Source organism: Drosophila pseudoobscura, chromosome 4 (assembly GCF_009870125.1).
Source record: "Drosophila pseudoobscura strain MV-25-SWS-2005 chromosome 4, UCI_Dpse_MV25, whole genome shotgun sequence".
Classification (NCBI taxonomy): Eukaryota; Metazoa; Arthropoda; class Insecta; order Diptera; family Drosophilidae; genus Drosophila; species Drosophila pseudoobscura.
Genome location: NC_046681.1, coordinates 4,536,881 through 4,558,781, shown reverse-complemented (window position 1 = coordinate 4,558,781; position 21,901 = coordinate 4,536,881). Strand labels below are relative to the sequence as shown.

General features: G+C 40.4%; 3 protein-coding genes across 4 annotated transcripts in view; 2 read left to right on the top strand and 1 right to left on the bottom strand.

Annotated features, from left to right (window-relative positions):
* beat-Ia (beaten path Ia) overlaps positions 1 to 21,901 on the top strand; it is a 48,974-nt gene that overhangs the window by 20,982 nt on the left and 6,091 nt on the right. For both annotated transcript variants that reach the window (XM_033380040.1, XM_033380039.1), the window contains exon 2: positions 19,581 to 19,789. In XM_033380040.1, the coding sequence (XP_033235931.1) occupies positions 19,581 to 19,789 (209 nt within the window). The remainder of the gene's footprint in view (positions 1 to 19,580; positions 19,790 to 21,901) is intronic.
* On the top strand, positions 3,335 to 4,844 carry LOC6902679 (allergen Tab y 5.0101-like). The gene is made up of 3 exons (XM_002133159.3): positions 3,335 to 3,494; positions 3,565 to 3,947; positions 4,005 to 4,844. The coding sequence occupies exons 1-3, from the start codon at positions 3,381 to 3,383 to the stop codon at positions 4,708 to 4,710; spliced, it is 1,203 nt and encodes a 400-aa protein (XP_002133195.2). The 5' UTR covers positions 3,335 to 3,380; the 3' UTR covers positions 4,711 to 4,844.
* On the bottom strand, positions 9,321 to 11,340 carry LOC117184035 (uncharacterized). The gene is made up of 3 exons (XM_033380038.1): positions 11,170 to 11,340; positions 10,717 to 11,099; positions 9,321 to 10,655 (listed from the first exon to the last, which is right to left on the bottom strand). Exons 1-3 carry the CDS (start codon positions 11,323 to 11,325, stop codon positions 9,596 to 9,598), a joined length of 1,599 nt encoding a protein of 532 aa, XP_033235929.1. The 5' UTR covers positions 11,326 to 11,340; the 3' UTR covers positions 9,321 to 9,595.

Sequence of the window (21,901 nt, the reverse complement as noted above, 5' to 3'; positions counted from 1 at the left end):
TGCCACTCACGTTGTGCTCGTTATTCATATTTATTGCACACGTTGTGAGGCGCCTTTCGGAGTAGACTCCACCTTCACTTGGGCTTGTACTCTGCTGCTCCACAGACAAATGGCCGGGTTGCATGTGCATTGTTCTTGGGGCAGACGCTTTTGCCACGACCCAATGTGGCTGTTGCTGTTGCTGTTGTTGTTGCTGTTGGTAGGCGTGGGCGTGGGTCTGGGCCTGGGCGTGCGGCCCGTGTCTAGCAGTAAAAACTTTGCAATTACAGTTATTTGATGGGATTTACAGTGCACCAGCCTCACAGTCCCTCCTAGACAGATTGTCTGGACATTCATTTGCTTCCGCATTGTTACAACCTTGTCTATTTAGTGCGGCATGAAACGATCCCCAGATAACCCAGATCCTGAAAAAGGCGCTAAATGACAGAGGAGTCAGTCCAGGCCCCGCAATGAACGGCAATTATAGAGGAGGTCAAGGCCAATGTTGAAAGGGTAATTTGGAACTGTTCCTCATGTTGGATTGAGTTGATAATGTATATTGTAAATTCTAAGACACATAAAATGTGTCTTGATGGTTGAGGACAATTTGGGTGGAAGAAGTTCGGTGAAAATGGGATCCATCTAAATGATTGTTAGGGATGCCGCACAGTCGGACATTCCGCCGTTTTGGCTTACTAAATTAATAACTTCTAAACAAATAAAGATATCTCCATGAAACAAACTGCATTTGAAAGAACAATTTTTCAAAACTGACGAGGGGGAACGTTGTGAGTTGAGGCGGACACCGCAACTCTACAGTTATACCCGATACTTAGTCAGTATTATCAGTAATATTAAACGACACGACAAAGAATGCGTGCGAGAGAGACAGAAAATCAGTCTGAGCGTGACGTCACGCGCTGCGTAGCCAGTGCAAATTGATTTGTTCCTTTTGGCTAAAAAAATGGTCTGATCTGATCCAGATTCAGCAATCTGATAGATATGGTTGCTATCTATGATTCTGCGTTTTTAGTTTTCTCGAATCTGCAATATTGTGGATGCAACAGATTTTCGTCTTTTGTGTGGGTAGGGCGAAATTCTGACATATACGTTTTATAGTGACATCTTAAAGGAGTGTGTGTACCAAATTTGGTTACTCTAGCTTTAATAGTCTCTGAGATTTGGGGTTGCCCCAGATTTTCGTCCTTTGCGGGGGCGGAAGGGGGTGTGTCGAAATTTTGACACAAAACGATCAAGGTCCGATATCACAGGAGTGTGGATACCAAATTTGGTTGCTCTGGCTCTTATAGGTTCTAAGATCCTTGAACTAATATTTTTCGATTGGCAAAACCGACCATGAAACCTGTGTGTTAGAGTGAGACAGAGCGAGAAAGAGTGAAATTGTTTTCGTGATTCTGGCTATAATAATTATACGATCTGGTTCAGATTTTGCACTCTGTAAGATATAGTCATCTTCTACGATTCTGGGTTTTTTTTTCTCGTATCGTCGAAATTGTGGATGCCACAGATTTTCGCCCTTTGCGGGGGCGGAAATGGGCGGGGCAAAGTTTTGAAAAATTTTTTTAGCAGTGACATATCACAGAAGTCTGGATCCAAAACATCGTTGCTCTAGTTCTTATAGTCTTTGAGCACTAGGTGCTGAAGGGGACGGACAGACGGACGGACAGACAGACAGACAGACATGGCTCAATCGACTCGGCTATTGATGCTGATCAAGAATATATATACTTTATGGGGTCGGAAACGATTCCTTCTGGACGTTACACACATCCACTTTTACCACAAATCTAATATACCCCAATACTCATTTTGAGTATCGGGTATAAAAAACCTCTAATCGAAAGCAGATCAAATTTCAAGAAAATCGTTCGAGCCATTTCGGAGAAGTTCAATATCAAACGTTGTAACCCAGGAATGGAAAGTATTTAAGCAATGTCACTAAGACGTAGAGGGTCAAATTTGAGTCGTCAAACGATCAAGTCTAGAACCATGCGAGATATAAGAGTACGAATTTTAGGTGAACAACTCCAAGAAAACAATGCAGATGAGTGTGTGAGCGCGTTAAAATGCTTCAAGATCCATCCGCCGAAACTTTCTCTAAAAAACTTCTGTTCAATCATCGATTCGTAAAATTCTCTCATCGATAACATATTTCCCGATGTACATACACACACAACTTGAAAATCATAATTGGCTGGCAGAAAGAGCGATTTTAGCAGCATAAAATGTGGACGTCAATGGGTTAAATTTAAAGATACAACATTGTTTGCCTAGGGACTTGGTGTCATACAAATCTATCGAAGTAGTTTGCGATACCAGCGAAACTATGACTTATCCAATTGAGTTTTTAAATTCATTGGATTTGCCAGGCATGCTACCACACCATTTACAATTGAAAGTTTGATCTCGGATCATTCTGCTTCGTAGCTTGAACCTACCACGGCTGTGTAATGGCATTAAACCAGTAATGATAAACGTTATTGAAGCTATAATTTTGAATGGAAAGTTTCAATGAGAAAATGTGTTGCTGCCACGAACCCCTATTATTAATTCAGATGTGTCAATTGAATTCAAACGCAATCATTTCCCAATTAGATTGGATTTCGCTATGACGATCAATAAGTCACAAAACCAGACATTGTTTGTTATGTGGCTTAGATTTGAAAATACCATGCTTTTCCCACGGACAACTACATGTTGCATGTTCTCGCGTGGGAGAACCATTCAGTTTGTTTGTGTTGGCTAAAGACGGACTAACCAAGAATCTTGTACGCTATATTGCGCTGAGAGACTAATCTTTATTGTTAGGTAATCTTATAATTGATAAATAAATCCCCGCATTCGCATAGTAAATAGTTATTTTTATTGAACTGATAAAATGATTCCCAGAAATAATATACATGGCAAAACAACGTTTGCCGGCTCACCTAGTCTATATATTTCAATATATGCTTATGTATACATATGTATACACATACACATATGTATACATACATAAGTTTTTAAATAAAAAAGTGCATATGTACTAGTATTATGTTGTATTTGACAATACTTATAATATTCAAATAGAGACTACGCCAAATGTATATAATACATACACATCACCGCAGGTGCTCACGAACACCCTGTGTTATGAAGCACAATAAAACGAATTATCATTCTGCTATGTTACAACCTTCTTATAATCCACACGTGTGTTATTTCTTCCCCACATATCATCGTCTCAATACATTTAAATTTGATATGCTGGTAATAACTCGGTTTACAATTGGCCATGGTCAATTATATGACCATGATAACATGAATATAAGATACTCGTATACGGCCATGAGATTCTTATTAAGAGTGCGGTGTGCCACATCGACAACTAGCCTGCCATAATGTGGTGGTGGCTGCTGCTCACTTTTCCTTTGACTATTCATTCTCAAAATGAGGAATGGTGCGATCCAAGCTTGTGCGAACGAGAATTGCACATACTGTGCAGGGATACTGGGGTACGTACAAATCACTTAAATACAAATACCGATCATTAATTAGGGAAAGACCCTTACGACGGGATAACAGAAGTTTTACAGCTCGTGCCCACGAGATCAGGCAAAACTCATAACAATGACAGAAAATGTCATAACGATGTTAACGCATGTGCATAACGATTTGAGAAACAAAGTAGCAGCTGGCTACAAGGATATGCCAATGGCAGCGAGAATGTTAGAGATGAGATGGGATCGGGATCTGGCGAAAGTGGCCGAGGCGGCTGTGAGGCTGTGTAGATTGGAGAAGCTCTGGTGTGCCACAACGCCAATGTATATGTGGACCGGTCAGAACGAAGCCTTGGATAAGTCTGACTGCCTCAGGAGTAGTGATTTGGTAATAAGAAAACACCTGGACGAGTGGATCAGGCAGGGAGACTATGCACGTATGAATCATTTGACTGAGCCTTTCTCTGGGTAAGCAAGCATGTAAATAGACGAGCTCATTTATGTATTTAATCAAATATTATATAGGGAAAGCGCATGGCACTTTCTTCAAATGATACGCGATAGAAGTGACCGCTTTGGATGCGCCGTCAGTCGCTATACCGATAGAAATATAACTCATCAGCTAATGAAATGCATATATAAATGCACCATTGCGGTGTCCAACACCGCAAATACCGTGTACGAAGTTGCACACAAAAACGGAGGTGAAAAATGTGTTTCAGGCCTCAGCACTGGTTACAAACAATTATGCCATAGAAGGGAAAAGGCTAAACCATGTTGGGAAAAAGGTCCACCTACCCCTTCTCCCGATCCTTGTGATCCTCCTGGTCCAAATTGTAAGCCTGGTGCTCCTGGTCCTCCTGGTCCACCAGGTCCTCCTGGTCCGCCTGGTCCACCTAGTCCACCTAGTCCACCTAGTCTACTTCCTCCCTACCCTCCGACAGATAAATACGTACCACCTCCAATACCCAAGAACCCCCCTATTCCCCCACCAGGACCTTCTTATCCCTACCCATCACCGCCTCCAATGTATGAGAGCCCCCCGCCCTGGTTCAATATATTAGGTCTCAGGACAGGTGGAGCTCCGCCAAGAAAAGCCCGACCGAGGCCTCGAATAAACTCAAAAGTGTTAGGCAGCGCGGAGTATGACTTCTCCGATTACGTACAAGATGTTGACCCCTGTGACAGCTGCACCTCGTCATCATGCAATTTAAAATATCATTGCTTTTAATTTATTCGCAAGTTTTGTAGATCAGATTCAGCCAAATTAGCACCTCATACTATTTTTAGCCAAGACAAGTCTTTAAGCAAGTCTAGAAATTTTTAGATAAACTGGAAACTGTAAATACAAAATATTTAAGATAATGTTCTACATTGTTTCTTTTTGGTAAAAAAACATAATAAACATGCAAAAAAAACTATTTATATTTTACTGTGCACTAACATTAGCGAAAGCAATTTATTTCAATAGTCCCAGCTTATTTGTGAAAATTACACACCTTTTTGCACCGGGTTAAAATTGGCACCAAAATTCGTGTGTATGTGTACATTGCTCGAAGTTAAAAATTACAAAAAAAAAATTTATTAGATTTATGTCAATCGAATAGATTAAGAAAAAAATGTTTTTCGGATTTTGAAAATTTAGTTTATATAATTTAGATTGGTCGTTTGACCCACTGTGAGTCGGAGTAAACATAACTTGTAACATAACTGTTTACAAGAATCCAAGTGTATAATCTCCTTATTATCACTATCTTAAGAATCTTTTGAACTATATTATAACGACTTAAAATGAATTACACAGCCCTGTCTGTCTGTCCGTCCCTCTCAGTGCCTAGTGCTCAAAGACTACAAGAGCTAGAGCAACGACATTTTATATCCGGACATCTGTGATATGTCACTGTTACAAAGAATATTTCAAAACTTTGCTACGCCCCCGCAGAATCATAGATAATGACCATATCTATCCGGTTGCTGAATCTGAATCAGAGCGGATCATTTATATAGCCAAACGGTACAAATAAATTTACAGTGGCTACGCAGCGCCCGACGTCCCGCTCAGACTGATTTTCTGTCCCTCTCGCACGCACTCCTTGTCGTGTCGTTTAATATTAGCGGCGTCTGCCGCAGGAGAGCCATACTGACTAAGTATCAGGTACAAATGTAGAGCTGCGGTCTCCGCAGCAACTCACAACGTTCCCCCTCGTTTTTTTGTGGGGATGTGTTATTGTTAGATAGCTCTTTGATGGGTTTTAGAACACAGATGTGCAGCCAAGTATAGGAGGTAGGATGGGTATAGACGGAGAAGCCTGACAACTTTGATTCTCCAATTTGAAATAGGGCATAAAACATATAATTGAGTTTCTGTATAGTCTAGTCATTCCATTTTCTCTGTCTACGATTCTATTATAGTTTTATTACTAGCATAGAATCTACGCCAATTTCCCTGAGCGGACCTTTCCAACAAGTACGCAGGGCGTGCATCCGAAACGACCCCGACCGTGTTTGCTACAGTGGGAAGTGCGCATAGTGAACCATTGTGATTTAGCTTTTATATTCATAGGGCTGCCAAACACTGATGTGCAATTGGATTTCCTTGGAAATGCAATCGAAAATTCAAGCAAGCGGATATCAATCTTTTCTGTTTTCTACGGAATAAACTTGTTAGTAATATATTCATTTATTTTTACTTTCCTGTAAAAAAAATAACAAGATGATGAAATAAATTACATTCATAGACTAATTAAGACTACCATTTTGCTTTATTATTTATGTATCTTGTTATAGTCTCTATCGTCTTCAAACTGAAGAAACTGATCTATAAAACTGTCGAATAAATTAAAAACAATGATACTTTAATTTACATGGTGTCGTGGTGCAGCTGTCACAGGGATCCACATCATGTACGTAATCGTAGAAGTCATATTCCGCGCTGCCTAACTCTTCTGCGTTGATTCTAGGCCTTGGTCGGGCTTTTCTAGATGGAGCTCCACCCGTCCTCATACCTAAGCTTCTCCACCAGGGCGGGGGGTGCTCATACATTGGAGGCGGTGATGGGGCGGGACGAATAGGTCCAGGTGGTGGAACTGGAGGGTTATTTGGTATTGGCGGTGCTATGTATATCGGGGGTGGTGGAGGTGGTGGAGGAGGTGGAGGAGGAGGTGGTGGTGGTGGTGGTGGTGGTGGTGGTGGTGGTGGCGGGGGTGGTGGCGGTGGTGGTGGTGGTGGTGGTGGTGGTGGTGGAGGCGGGGGAGGAGGAGGAGGTGGTGGTGGCGGACCAGGAGGACCAGGTGGACCAGGAGGACCAGGAGGACCACCAGGACCACCAGGCCCACCAGGCCCAGCAGGACCAGGTGGACCACCAGGCCCAGCAGGACCAGGTGGACCACCAGGCCCAGCAGGACCAGGTGGACCACCAGGCCCATCAGGACCAGGTGGACCCGGGGGACCAGGCCTACATGGAGGACCTTTTGGACCAGGTGGACCTGGTTTACCAGGAGCACAAATTGGAAGAGGAGTGGTAGTCAAAGGGGTCGTTGTAGTAGTGGTAGGTTCATCTTCTTCATCTTCAAAACAAGGTATAGCGGATTCCCTTTTATGACATAGTTGTTCATAAACAGTGCTGAGGCCTGAAGCACATTTTTCACCTCCTTTTGTGAGTGCAACCTCGTACACGGGATTTGTGGGGCTAGACACCGCAAAGGTGCACCTATATATGCATTTAATTAGCTGATGCGTTATATTTCTCTCGGTATAGCGACTGACGGCGCATCCAAAGCGGTCACATCTATCGCGTACCATTTGAAGAAAGTACGTCACGGTTATCCTATATAATATTTGATTATATACATAGACATATAAGCTCGTATATGTACATGCTTGCTTACCCAGAGAAAGGATCAGTCAAATGATTCTTACGTGCATAGTCTCCCTGCCTGATCCAGTCGTCTAGGTGTTTTCTTATTACCAAATCACTACTCTTGAGGCAGTCAGACATTTCCAAAGCTTCATTCTGGCCGGTCCACATATAGATTGGCGTTGTGGCACACGAGAGCTTCTCCAATCTACACAGTCTCACAGCCGCCTCAGCCACTTTCGCCAGATCCAGATCCCACTGCATCTCCAACATTCTCGCTGCCTTTGGCATATCCTTGTAGCCAGCTGCTACTTTGTTTCTCAAATCGTTATGGACATGCGTGAGCATCGATCTGACCCTTTCTGTCATTGGGATGAGTTCTGCCTGATCTCGTGGGCACGAGTTGTAAAACTTCTGTTATCCCGTTGGAAGTGTCATTCCCTAATTAATGATCGGTATTTGTATGTAAGTGATTTGTACGTACCCCATCATCCTTGCACAGTATGTGGGCACCGTTGTCGCACAAATTTGGATCGCACCATTCCTCATTTTGGGAATGAATAATCAAAGGAAAAGTGAGCAGCAGCCACCACCACATTATGGCAGGATGGTAGTCAATGGGGCACACCGCACTCTTCATAAGAGTCTCATGACTGTATCCACGTATCTTATATTCATGATTTTATGGTCATATAATTGGCCATGGCTAATTGTAAACCGATTTATTACCAGCATATCAAATTTAAATACAAGTAAATATGTTCAAGGGCGTACCCAGGATTTCTCGTTTCTCTTAAGTAGAGAGCGTAACTAGAGCATTATTTACCTCTTCTTATCATTGCATGATTTTTTCCAAAAGGTTTTTGCTGGTCTCACTCTCTTCGTGCCGAATTACGTATTACGGTTATAAATAAAAAAAATATTTAAAAAATTACCATTCAGACATGATACAGTCATAGTTCTTAGCCAAGTCTTCACTCTTCTCAACGTACTGAATGACCGTCCCACAGTATCCATGGTACATGGCAGAGTTAGCAGAATTTTAATGTCAAACGAATTTTGGATACAAATTGTCCTCTTTGTAAGCGGAAATCAAATCCGTACAAGTTATTTCTGCATACTGGGTATCTCATGTTCAATTCCGTGCAGAAATTTTAGCATTTGCATCGATCAAACATGTATTTTTATACCCGAGACTCAAAATGAGTATTGGGGTATATTCGATTTGTGGCAAAAGTGGATGTGTTTAACGTCCAAAAGGAATCGTTTCCAACCCCATAAATTATATATATTCTTGATCAACATCAATAGCCGAGTCGATTGAGCCATGTCTGTCTGTCCGTCCGTCCGTCCGTCCGTCCGTCCGTCTGTACGTCCCTATTAGCGCCTAGTGCTGAAAGACTATAAGAGCTAGATCAACAATGTTTTGGATCCAGACTTCTGTGATATGTCACTGCTACAAGAATATTTCAAAACTTCGCCGCGCCTACTTCCGCCCCCACAAAGGACGAAAATCAGTGGCATCCACAATTTTAAAGATACGAGAAAATTAAAAACGCAGAATCGTAGAGGATGTCTATATCTTCTAGAGTGCAAGCTGAACTAGATCGTATAATTATTATAGCCAGAGTCAAGAAAAAATTTCATTCTTTCTCGCTCTGTCTCTCTCTATTACACAGGTTCCATGGTCGGTTTTGCCAATTGCAAAATATGAGTTCAAGGATCTCAGAACCTATAAGAGCCAGAGCAACCAAATTTGGTATCCACACTTTTAAGGTATCGGACTTTGACTGTTTTGTGTCAAAATTTCGCCACACCCCCTTCCGCCCCCGCTAAGGACGAAAATCTGGGGCATCCACAAATCTCAGAGACTATTAACGCTAGAGTAACCAAATTTGGTATCCGCACTTCTGTTAGATCTCACTATAAAACGTATATAATGTATAATACGTATAATTAATGGCGTTGATGGTGATGCTGAGTTGTAAATTTGAACAGTTTTATTTTTAAAATGTATGTTTTATGGTATAAATACATATTACTGGATTTTATGATCGATTTTTACTCCATGTATTGTTTATGGGATGGCCTTTTCGATTCCTGTTAATTTTCATGAACATCTTGACGCGGTCCGGTTGAGATGTGATTTGCATGTATATTTTATTTGTGACCTGACTTGCTGTCGGGTTCCGTTCACGCTCATGAACAGTCTGCATAGTCTTCAAACTGAAGAAACTGATGTATAAAACTCTCGAATAAATTAAAAACAATGATGTTTTAATTTGCAAGGTGTTGTGGTGCAGCTGTCACATGGATCCACATCATGCACGAAATCGGAGAAGTCATATTCCGCGCTACTTAACTCTTTTGAGTTGATTCGGGGCCTCGGTCGGGCTTTTCTTCGTGGTGCTCCATCTATACTCTGAGCTAATCTTGTTATCCATGGCGGGGGGTGCTCATACAGTGGAGGCGGTGATGGATAGGGAAAAGCTGGTCCAGGTGGTGCAATAGGGGGGTTCTTTGGTATTGGTGGAGGGTAGTACGTGCCTGGAGGAGGGTGGGGAGGAAGTGGATCACCAGGATCAGGAGGACGATCAGGACTAGGAGGACGATCAGGACTAGGAGGATGGTCAGGAACTGGAGGAATATTAGGACTAGGAGGACTAGGAGGACTAGGAGGACCAGGAGGACCAGGTGGACCTTTTGGACCTTCTGGACCCTCTGGACCAGGAGGACCCTTTTCACCCTGTTCACCTTTATCACCTTTATCACCTTTTTCACCTTTTTCACCGGACGCACCAGGTTCACCAGTCGCACCAGGTTCACCAGGTGCACCAGGTGCACCAGGCTCACCAGGCTCACCAGTTGCACCAGGTGCACCAGGCTCACCAGGTGCACCAGGTTCACCAGGTGCACCAGGCTCACCAGTTGCACCAGGTTCACCAGGTTTACAAGGTTCACATTCACCAGGAGGACCAGGTGGCCCAGGGGGACCCGGTGCACCAGTAATAGTTATTATGTTAGGAGTAGTAGATTCAGTGGTAGTGGTAGGTTCATCTTCATCCAAACATGGTATAGCCTTTTCCTTTCGATGACATAATTGGGTGTAAATAGTGCTGCGGCCTGAAGCACATTTTTCACCTCCTTTTGTGAGTGCAACCTCGTACACGGGATTTGTGGGGCTAGACACCGCAAAGGTGCACCTATATATGCATTTAATTAGCTGATGCGTTATATTTCTATCGACAAAGCGACTGACGGCGCATCCAAAGCGGTCACATCTATCGCGTACCATTTGAAGAAAGTACGTCACGGTTATCCTATATAATATTTGATTATAAACATAGACATATAAGCTCGTATATGTACATGCTTGCTTACCCAGAGAAAGGATCAGTCAAATGATTCTTACGTGCATAGTCTCCCTGCCTGATCCAGTCGTCTAGGTGTTTTCTTATTACCAAATCACTACTCTTGAGGCAGTCAGACATATCCATAGCTTCATTCTGACCGGTCCACATATACATTGGCGTTGTGGCACACCAGAGCTTCTCCAATCTACACAGCCTCACAGCCGCCTCGGCCACTTTCGCCAGATCCAGATCCCATCTCATCTCTAACATTCTCGCTGCCTTTGGCATATCCTTGTAGCCAGCTGCTACTTTGTTTCTCAAATCGTTATGGACATGCGTGAACATCGATATGACCCTTTCTGTCATTGGGATGAGTTCTGCCTGATCTCGTGGGCACGAGTTGTAAAACTTCTGTTATCCCGTTGGAAGTGTCATTCCCTAATTAATGATCGGTATTTGTATGTAAGTGATTTGTACGTACCCCAGTATCCTTGCACAGTATGTGGGCACCGTTGTCGCACAAATTTGGATCGCACCATTCCTTATTTTGGGAATGAATAATCAAAGGAAAAGTGAGCAGCAGCCACCACCACATTATGGCAGGATGGTAGTCAATGGGGCACACCGCACTCTTCATAAGAGTCTCATGACTGTATCCACGTATCTTATATTCATGATTTTATGGTCATATAATTGGCTATGGCTAATTGTAAACCGATTTATTACCAGCATATCGAATTTAAATACAAGTAAATATGTTCAAGGGCGTACCCAGGATTTCTCGTTTCTCTTAAGTAGAGAGCGTAACTAGAGCATTATTTACCTCTTCTTATCATTGCATGATTTTTACCAAAAGGTTTTTGCTGGTCTCACTCTCTTCGTGCCGAATTACGTATTACGGTTATAAATAAAAAATATTTCAATTACCATTCAGACATGATACAGTCGTAGTTCTTAGCCAAGTCTTCACTCTTCTCAACGTACTGAATGACCGTCCCACAGTATCCATGGTATCCATGGCAGAGCTAGCAAAATTTTTCGGTCAAACGAAATTTTTATACCCGATACTCAAAATGAGTATTGGGGTATATTAGATTTGTGGTAAAAGTGGATGTGTGTAACGTCCAGAAGGAATCGTTTCCGACCCCATAAAGTATATATATTCTTGATCATCAATAGCCGAGTCGATTGAGCCATGTCCGTCTGTCCGTCCGTCCGTCTGTCCGTCTGTCCGTCCCCTTCAGCGCCTAATGCACAAAGATTATAAGAACTAGAGCAACGATGTTTTTGGATCCAGACTTCTGTGATATGTCACTGCTACAAAAATATTTCAAAACTTTGCCCCGCCCACTTCCGCCCCCACAAAGGGCGAAAATCTGTGGCATCCACAATTTTCAAGATACGATAAAACCAAAAAAACGCAGAATCGTAGAGAATGACCATATCTTTTAGACTGCAGAATCTGAATTGGATCGTATTATTATTATAGCCAGCATCAAGAAAACAATTTCATTTTTTCTCGCCCTGTCTCTCTCTAACAAACACGTAGCATAGGCGGCTTTCCTTAGAGTAAAACATTAGCGCCTAAATCTCAGAGACTATAAAAGCTAGAGCAACCAAATTTGGTATCCACACTCCTAATATATCAGACCGAGACGAGTTTGTTTCAAAATTTCGCCACACCCCCTTCCGCCCCCGCAAACGATGCAAATCTGGGGATATTCACAAATCTCAGACACTATTAACGCTAGAGTAACCAAATTTGGAATCCGCACTTCTCTTAGATCTCACTATAAAACGTGTATCTCAAAATTTCGCCCCACCCCCTTCCGCCCACACAAAGGACGAAAATCTGTTGCATTCACAATATTGCAGATTTGAGAAAACTAAAAACGCAGAATCATAGATAACGATCATATCTATCAGATTGATGAATTTAGATTAGATCAGATAATTTTTGTAGCCAAAAGGAACAAATCAATTTGCAGTGGCTACGCAGCGCCCGACGTCACGCTCAGACTGATTTTCTGTCTCTCTCGCACGCACTCTTTGTCGTGTCATTTAATATTAGCGGCGTCTGCCGGAGGAGAGCCATACTGACTTAGTATCGGGTATAACTGTAGAGTTGCGGTGTCCGCAGCAACTCACAACGTTCCCCCTCGTTTTTTTGTAAATTTTAGCATTTTTAGCAAATTTTTAATGTTATTTAAATAAAAAGCAGATAAAAAAGTGGTGATTATATTATTCGTGAAATCGTTGTTTAACAGATTAGAGGGAAAAATATTGATCTCTGGTAATATGGATCTCTGGCACTATGTTAAAGTGGTTGTGATCAGTGTGATTGCTTTAAAATAATTCGTGGTGTAGTAATTTGAATCGAAACGCTGTGTACTACTCGAGTGGATTCTAAGAAAGTCATTAAATATTACATCAGCCGTATTTTTAGATATTTATTTGTTTTATTAACAATTATCTGCTAATAATGGAACATAGTTACATAAGGAGGAAAGGGGAAGTTAAAAGGTGATTATATTTATTACATGCTGTTAGCTTAAGGGATAGTGTAGGGTTGTGCCATATAACCTTAAAGGATTCAAGTTGGGCATAATTATACCTACATATGGGTAAGTGGATTGGGCTAAAAGTACGGATAGGTCTAAATGGAACGACAAAGTAAATCTGACCCAAGAAAGTTTGGGCGTCAACAATCCTGAGAATGAGCTTGTGAGCGAACAAGCTGCAACCTGCAATGATGGCAGGTCAATAGGGTGGATCGGTAGGGTGGAAAGATTCTACCCGAGTCCCTACAACACGTTAGAAAACAAAACACGTTGAGTACGGTTAGAGAGATAGGACAAAATACAATCAAGAAGATTCGTTAGGAACCCTAATAAAGAGAGCTTGTGAATAAGCAGAGCATGGTTCACAGAATCGAATGCCTTGCTGAAGTCCATAAAAACTACATCCGTCTGCAATCCAATTTGAAAACCACGGTGGATTAGGTTAGAAAACTCAAGAAGGTTAGTCGATGTTGAACGATGTCTGAAAAAACCGTGTTGCGACGGATATCAAGCTGCAACAGAGATGTTGCAGTTGCTGGGTGACCAGGAACTCAAGAAGCTTCGGGATGGCGGAAAGCTTTGCAATACCACGATAGTTCACAATATTTGATCTTGAACATTTTTTGTGAAGCGGAATGATGTAGGACTCATTCCAAATTACTGGAAGACAAGACTGTTCCAAAGAGAAGTTGAAGAGAAAGGTCAAGGGATTGCAAAAGGACTGGGCACAGTGCTTAAATACAACTTGGTACATTATCTGGGCCCGCAGAAAACGATATGTCCATAGATGACATATGTACCTTACAGAACAACGCTTTCCTCGAAAATAGGCAGAACGAGGGGGAACGTTGTGATTTGCTGCGGCGACCGCAATTCTACATTTATACCCGATACATGCATAGTCAGTATGGCTACATTGAGCGACAATATGTGCGTGCGCCCTTTGATTACAGATTATCGCCCTTTGTGGGGGTGGAAGTAGGCGGGGCAAAGTTTTCAAATATACTTGTAACAGTGACATATCACAGAAGTCCGGATATAAAATGTCGTAGCTTTTATGGTCTTTGAGTACTAGGCGCTGATAGGGGCGGACAGACGGACAGACGGACGGACGGACAGACGAACGGACGGACAGACGAACAGACAGACAGGGCTCAATCGACTCGGCTATTGATGGTGATCAAGAATATATATACTTTATGGAGTCGGAAACGATTCCTTCTGGACGTTACACACATCTATTTTCACCACAAATCTAATATACCCCAATACTCATATTGAGTAGCGGGTATAAAAAATACTGTTAGCGTGAGGTAGCTGGTACGGATACGGAGTGGATGCGTTGTCAATATGAGACGAGTACATTGTTTGGAAAAAGGTAGAGAATAAATTTGCAATACCAACAGCAGAAGCTTCTGTTTTGTTCTGGTAATGCAGGGAAAGAGGAAAAGCATTTGACTTACGCTTAGTGTTAACGAACGAAAAGAATTTTTTACGATTAATACGAAAGTTTATACTAAATTGTGAAATTATTGTGATTATAACTCTGACTATTAACGGCACAAAAACGGAGAGCGAGCGGAGGAGTATAGAGAGAAGGCCGACGTGGAGCCTGTCTTCTGGTACTTTTTATAGAGCCTGGATTTTTTTTTTTTTTTTAAGTACAGGTACCGTAATTTCTGGAACAAATTTATTAAGGACGGAGTAAATAGAGCACTAAAACGAGTTAACAGTTGCGACTATGTTCGGTAATGAATAAAGAAACGACCAACCGAAAAGCGAGAGTTGTAGATTTAAATCAATAACGTTTGTTTTTCGAAAACACTTTATGCGTCAAGAAGCCATGGAGGAAGGAGGAAGGGGCGCCACCAGATCGGAATCTTTGTGAAGGAACTCATGCATAATTGTATGCTCAGGCCTTATTGACGGTTCAAGAGATTTAGATAGCAAAGAATAAGGCAGAAGAATTTTAAAGGATATTTCCTTATTTTTCGCTTAGTTTAGAGGAAAGATGTTGTTTAACATCCTCCGTTGTAGCCTCAGGAATAAGACGGGAAACAAATATTGCTTTCCGAGGGACCACTGCATCCAACACACCCGCACTAGGAGCACTCACCACGTCGATAGTGATGGCAGCAGAAACAGCAGGGATGGGATTTATGCTGAAAGGAACTTGGATGCTCGAAGGTAGCACATTGTTCGGCGTAAAAAACACCGGACCACACGGAATAACAAATGGTTCCGATGGATGAAGGTGAAAAGCAGACGTACCAATCGGATTAGCTTGCAAGAGATTGGTATCATTATGCGGAGATTTCCGTCTTGGCGATTCGCTCAAGAGTTTTAGCCCGAGAAACTGCGATTCAAGGGCTAGAAATTTATTGTTGAGAGCCACGAATTTTTTCCGGACATCCAGAAACCCAATTCGAGTCTGTCTCATAAAAGTGCGCATTTCATCCTCAATCTCCCGAGAAGCCAAACATGACCAAGACAGACCCATACGTTTCGAGATGAGATCGTTTAGCCACCTTTTATATATAGGAATGCTAAGGAGCTAAGGAATGAATCACCGATAATTACTCCACCGAATTCGCATTTCTTTGCACTGAAACAATTGCCATTTTTGACAGCAGTTGAATCACTGTGCACAAATAAAAAGCACAGAGTGAGAGCGCAAGCGAACTGGGAGAGCAGACAGAAGAGCGATCCAACGAAGTACAGGGAACGAACAGTGAACTCACTAAAGCAGGAACAGCAAAAGAATAGTTCAAAAAGAAGAGGAATGTAAGCAATCCAGAGAGAGTGAGAACAAGAATGCGAGCAACAGGCCCGCTTATGCTTTCAAGATAGAGTGTAGGCGATGTAAACGCTGATGCGTGAGAACAGTGCACACCGAAGAAATGATGATCCAAAGCAGACTGCATAAAAGCAATAATAAATTGCTTGCCCAAGTCCGTTATTACGTTGCGATATTGTGTTTATATTAAACACTTGATTTCAAACGAAACACTGGTGATAAACACAATTAATAATTAATATTAAAGCGATTCGATGATATACCAAAACAAAATGACAACAATGTTGTATGATATTTTTGAACGCCTCCAGCTTTACGAGGGCTGCTATTTAAGTTTCTGGCCTAGTTTTTAGCCTTGTTAGGACCCAATTGTAATAGCAACAATTATTTTATAATAAAAAAATGGTTATGTTGTGATGTTATAGAAAAATGAATATATTATTATTAAATATACATATGTATAAATAATTTGACGTTTAACGACGAGATTTTCCACTGTTCCACACAATTTACAAATCGGTCAAAATGAGGCTCGTGTCTGTTAAAGTAAGAAAAGGATAAAAAAAAACGAGGGGGAACGTTGTGAGTTGCTGCGGACACCGCAACTCTACAGTTATACCCGATACTAAGTCAGTATGGCTCTCCTCCGGCAGACGCCGCTAATATTAAACGACACGACAAAGAGTGCGAGAGAGACAGAAAATTAGTCTGAGCGTGACGTCGGGCGCTGCGTAGCGTTTTTTTTTAAACCCAAATTTAAAGAGACTCTATTGTGATATCAAGCTGTTTCATATTTTGAATTTTTATATTTTTCATATTTTTATTTATTTCGAACGAGCAACAATTTCCAATTCACTACCGAAAATTGTTACCAAAGTGAACACAAGCATTTTCACAATCAAATTTGTGTTTAAAAGATCCCGAAAATTATGAGAAAAAAGCTTATAGAGTCCAAAAAAATTTAAAAATGTGACGCAATTTCCTAAGAGTCTCGCTTTGTAGCGTTCAGGTGTGGGATAGCTGTCGTTTACCCAGACTAATATGAAGAGATTTCGTGTGCACCTCTATCTATAGTCTGACTAAGCTCGCCGGATTGTCGGGGTTCCTTATACTCTCTCCTATCGCATACTGACCCATACTCGCATATTTTGTTAGGTTAAAAAAAAAAAGAAACAATCATAAAACTAATACCAGAAACCAGGTTTGTGTAAAGTGGGGATCTTATCAATTACTCTATTCAACGGGTGAGAAACTCCGCTGTTAGTGAGTGTCTCTATCTTCTCTACACTACCAACGTATGGTATACAGGTAACCTGACCGTATAGACCCTTGAATAACGTTATACAGCTTTCATCATCCCAGTTCGATCATGGTTTTCTGAGGACGGACTCCTGACTTTAGAACATATTATAGTTATACTTCAAAATCCATTAAATTACTATATATATAATTCAATATTTGCGGGTGTTCATTTTTCTTATTGAGTCTCGATAGATTTATATAATCGTACATAAATGTGTATTAATAAAGATATGAATGAATGAGAAGAAATACAAGGATGAATAAAGATATAAGGACGACAACCATAAATGGTTAATAGATTCTAAGGGGGTTAGAGGTACCAATACATTATAAAGGGGATATTAATAGAAAAATATGGGTAACACTTCTCAGCTCAGTACAAGTTTGTAAATAAGATTAATTATGTACGCATATATGTACATAATTAATCTTATTTACAAACTGACAACGCTTTTGGTTGGCTAGTACCGATTACTCCATCCGTGATCGTTGAGCTCAATGATGACGTGGGTGCATACTTCTGAGGAAAAGAAAAGATATTTAATACGAGTATATAATTAATGCTAATGTTAAATGTAAAGCTGTGTACATCGTATGGCGACAGATAATAGTTTTGGCCTGGCATAAGAAATTTAGAGGAAAAGGAGAGCGATGTGTGAAACCGACGAGTAATTACGATCCTCTATTGACGTGATCGGTAATAGCTAATTGCGAGACATGTCAGCCAGGCTAAGTGCACTTTCACTGAAGGCTTGATAAACGGGTGGCGCTTCTTTCAATTACTTCAAACTTCAATTACTCATGACTCTCTTTCTTAATTGAAATTCCGATCAAAAGGTATTTTTTTATTCCCGACTTTGTTCAACTATTAGGCGAAGTTCTTTTTGATTTTAGGGGAAAATGTTATGGAAATTCATGGACATTTCAACATGACGGTGCACAGATACATGTCTCGATGTACACCAAAAAAATATATTCGTGTGTTCGGTCTTCCAATTTCTTTCTATCGTTTTCTGCCACCTCGACTTTTTATTAACTTAAACTCAACAGCTAGTGCAGTTTTATTTGAATACTCTCATCACTTTTAATTCATTAATATACAATTTTGAAACCTTTGAATACCCATCAACAGCTCGTATAAACATTTTGAGGTCTATTCAAAAAAATGGCTCAGGAAAGTACGACAAATGTGCTCGGCTTTCGACTTTTATGACATTCTCCATGAAAGGGATAAAAAAGAGTTTTAATTTCATCACACTTAATCAGGCAACGATTTATTCATATTTTATTGGGGAAAGCAATAAATTCAAACAGGTGAAGGGTGAAGGTGTGAAATCGGGAAGACTTTTTTTGGTTGGTTATAGGTTGATTTATAATGTCAGGCTGGGCCTAAAAAACGAGAGCTCACTGACAATAAAACACGGCTTCGAACATTTGCACGAAAGTCAGTAGCATGAAACATGAAACTCGTACATCTATGCACAAAAAAAAATGTATATGTACATATATGCTGACAAAATATCTACACCAGAGGTCTTAGGGGCTTCAGTCAGTTAGAGATTTGTGGCATAAACCATGCCGACAGTCATGTCAATACGTGATACGAATAGATATTAAAATGGTTCATGTGCCATCAGAATAAGGTGGATATGTGGATACACTTTCATATATTCCAATATGTGGGAATGATAACTTTCGGCATAAAACAACTGAGAAGGAATAAATACACGAAACTGCCTTACATATCTATCAACATATACATATGTGTATCATAAATAAAGATCGAGCCCGAATTGTAGAATCTGTAGATACTCGAAATACCAAAAGAGTATTCACCGAAACGCACAGCTGTCAAAAAGGTCATGGGACTTGTCGAGTCAATAAAATCCGTTTGGGATTTATTTAATAAAAATTCCAAATAATAAAACAAAAAATTCACATCATAAATTATGCGCAAAGTCGTAAACCAAAATGAAGATACAAAAACAGAGCAACAGCGAAAAAATCGAAATTGATAATAAAATAAATGCAAATTGTAAATTGTAAATTAAAAATGAGAAATGCGATGATTTTTTTCGTCGCTGCGAGTTGATTTTTGTTTGATATTACCCGAGGGTGCTGTTTACTTAGTACGATTTCCGCCACATCGCGCTGAGAGCATTATAGATTTAAATAATTAAACGCAATTGTCGAAGGCTTATATTCATGACTGCCTTTATTGTTTAATTTCAGAGCTAGCAAGTGCCCTAAGAGATGTTCGGGTGCGAGTGCCACACGCAGTGCGGCGTGGAGAAAAGGGTATTCTAAAATGCTTCTACGACATCGAGGACGACAGTCTGTACTCAGTGAAGTGGTATAAAGGTAGACGCGAGTTCTACCGATACACTCCCAAGGAGACGCCGCCCATGAAGGTTTTTCATTTTCCGGGTGTTAAAGTGCGTGTAAGTCGAAAATTCTTAAACCCTTTGATGCCTAAACATTGGTTGACACAAACAGTGCTGCAAACGATAATACATTAGTACATCACAACACGTATTGTCAGTGGAAATATTTCAGCAATATTACAAATTGAAGTAATTAACTAATTTTTCTTTCCCTTCAGCTATGCAGTTAGCTTGTGATATATTTAAGAGTTCCATTGAATTTGTACGAGTTGATCCGATTTCACGACACAATTCAGCAACTTTGATACACATCAAGGCTGCCACCTGACCCCAGAATGACAACCAGATTGTATTCCGCAGCTGAGGGCTGTCCTTGAAAAAGAGTAACTAGCAAAGTGTCATTTCGGTTCGTTCTTTATTTGGTTGTAGACAAGTAGACAAGTGAAAGTAACAAGTAACAAGCAGGAAATGTGGCAAGTGTTCATTCCACATACAGACATCCCGAACAAAAGACAGCCCGAGCAGGAAATATATTACGTCACGAATAGGGAGAGGGGTAACCAAATAACAACATATTTTTAAGGTGCTAGAGATTTTTGTTTGTTTTTACTGCTTGTATTTTTTGGTAGGATTCTAAAATTGTTATTAGAATCCTGATCAAAGCGGTAGGTAAATGAACATACATATGTACATACATAGTACGAAAATCGATGCAAAATCAACATTATTTGTTTATTGGCTTCAGATACGATCTTATCAGTATTTTTTTTTATTTTTTGATGTTGGCAAAGGTAAAATTAAAGCTATCAAATGTCAAAAGGATTTGCAAAGGAAATAGTTATGAAATTCAGAGCTTTAAAACACTTTACTTATTGAAGAGCCACACGTGTTTTACTCTTTTCAACACATTCTATCATAGCTAGAGTTGTAGAGTCCTTTTATTCAAACAAAACCCCCTAGTGATATTCTGGCTTTACTTTTCTTTATGCCATTTGTGCAGCCAATAAAAAAAAACAAAAGAACAAAACTAAATAAATTAAACTAAACTAAACGCTCTGCGGCCTCAACAATGTAAAACATTTGCATTTGGGGGGCATTCGAATTGAACCAAATGCCTCAGTTAACAGCGGGGTATGCGGAGGATGCGGGAACAGGGAGCATGGGCAGACACATGTGAAATTTCGATGCGCAATCAAATCAAAACACGGTTTTTAACTTCCGCTTGACGGCAGTTACGTAGTCGGAATACCACACATACACTCCCGAATGTTCGACTATTGAACATTTTAGAATCCCGTTTGGGTCTGGAGCTTTTTTTGGAGTCACGATTCGGGATCGGGCTGCGACTGGCACTGGTTCTGGTTCTGGTTCTGGTACTGGGTCTGTGGGAGTGTTGCAGCTACAAATATTTTTCAATAAATATTGGCATTTTTAACTTGTTTCACAATTTTCGAAAATTATTCAGGCATATAAAGAATACGTTGACATTTTATTTATTTGCACTCCGCTTTTGCGTGTATTCCCATTTTGCATTTTCCATACCCATTTCTCTTTTCATTTCATGTGACAGAAAAATAAGGGGAAAAGTAGAATTGGATTCTTTTGCATTCAAAGAATATTTCAGCACTGCAGCCGGGTAAAAATAGCCAGAGAATAGAATAGAAATGTTTGCTCCAAATTGGAATAGGAAAAACCAACGCAGCGAAAAATACAATATATTGGGAGAAAAAAATGTTAAAACAACATTCGAAATGTTTTTTATGGGCGCAACAATATCCGTTTTTGAAGTATGGGGAAAACAAAAATAAAATATTTCCCAATCTAAAGGTTGTATGGAATTAACGAGTTCTGTAAGCTCAATATTTGATGTGGTTATAGACTTTGGACAAACCCAAAGAGCTCAAAAATGTCACTTTATTATTTACAGGGTGTTGTTGCTGGTGCTGTTTTACTACATTGTAACAAAAATATTGAAATAAATACATTAAAGGTGCGGTATTTTATATTACTTAATACTGTTATTATTTCATTAATATACGAGTAGGTACATATGTATGTGCTATATATCTACAAAAAAAGCGTGCATCCAAATAATAACGAAAATATAAATGTATAAATGAAGACCACCGATGAAAGTTTACTCAAAAAAAAAAAAAATACATCCACATG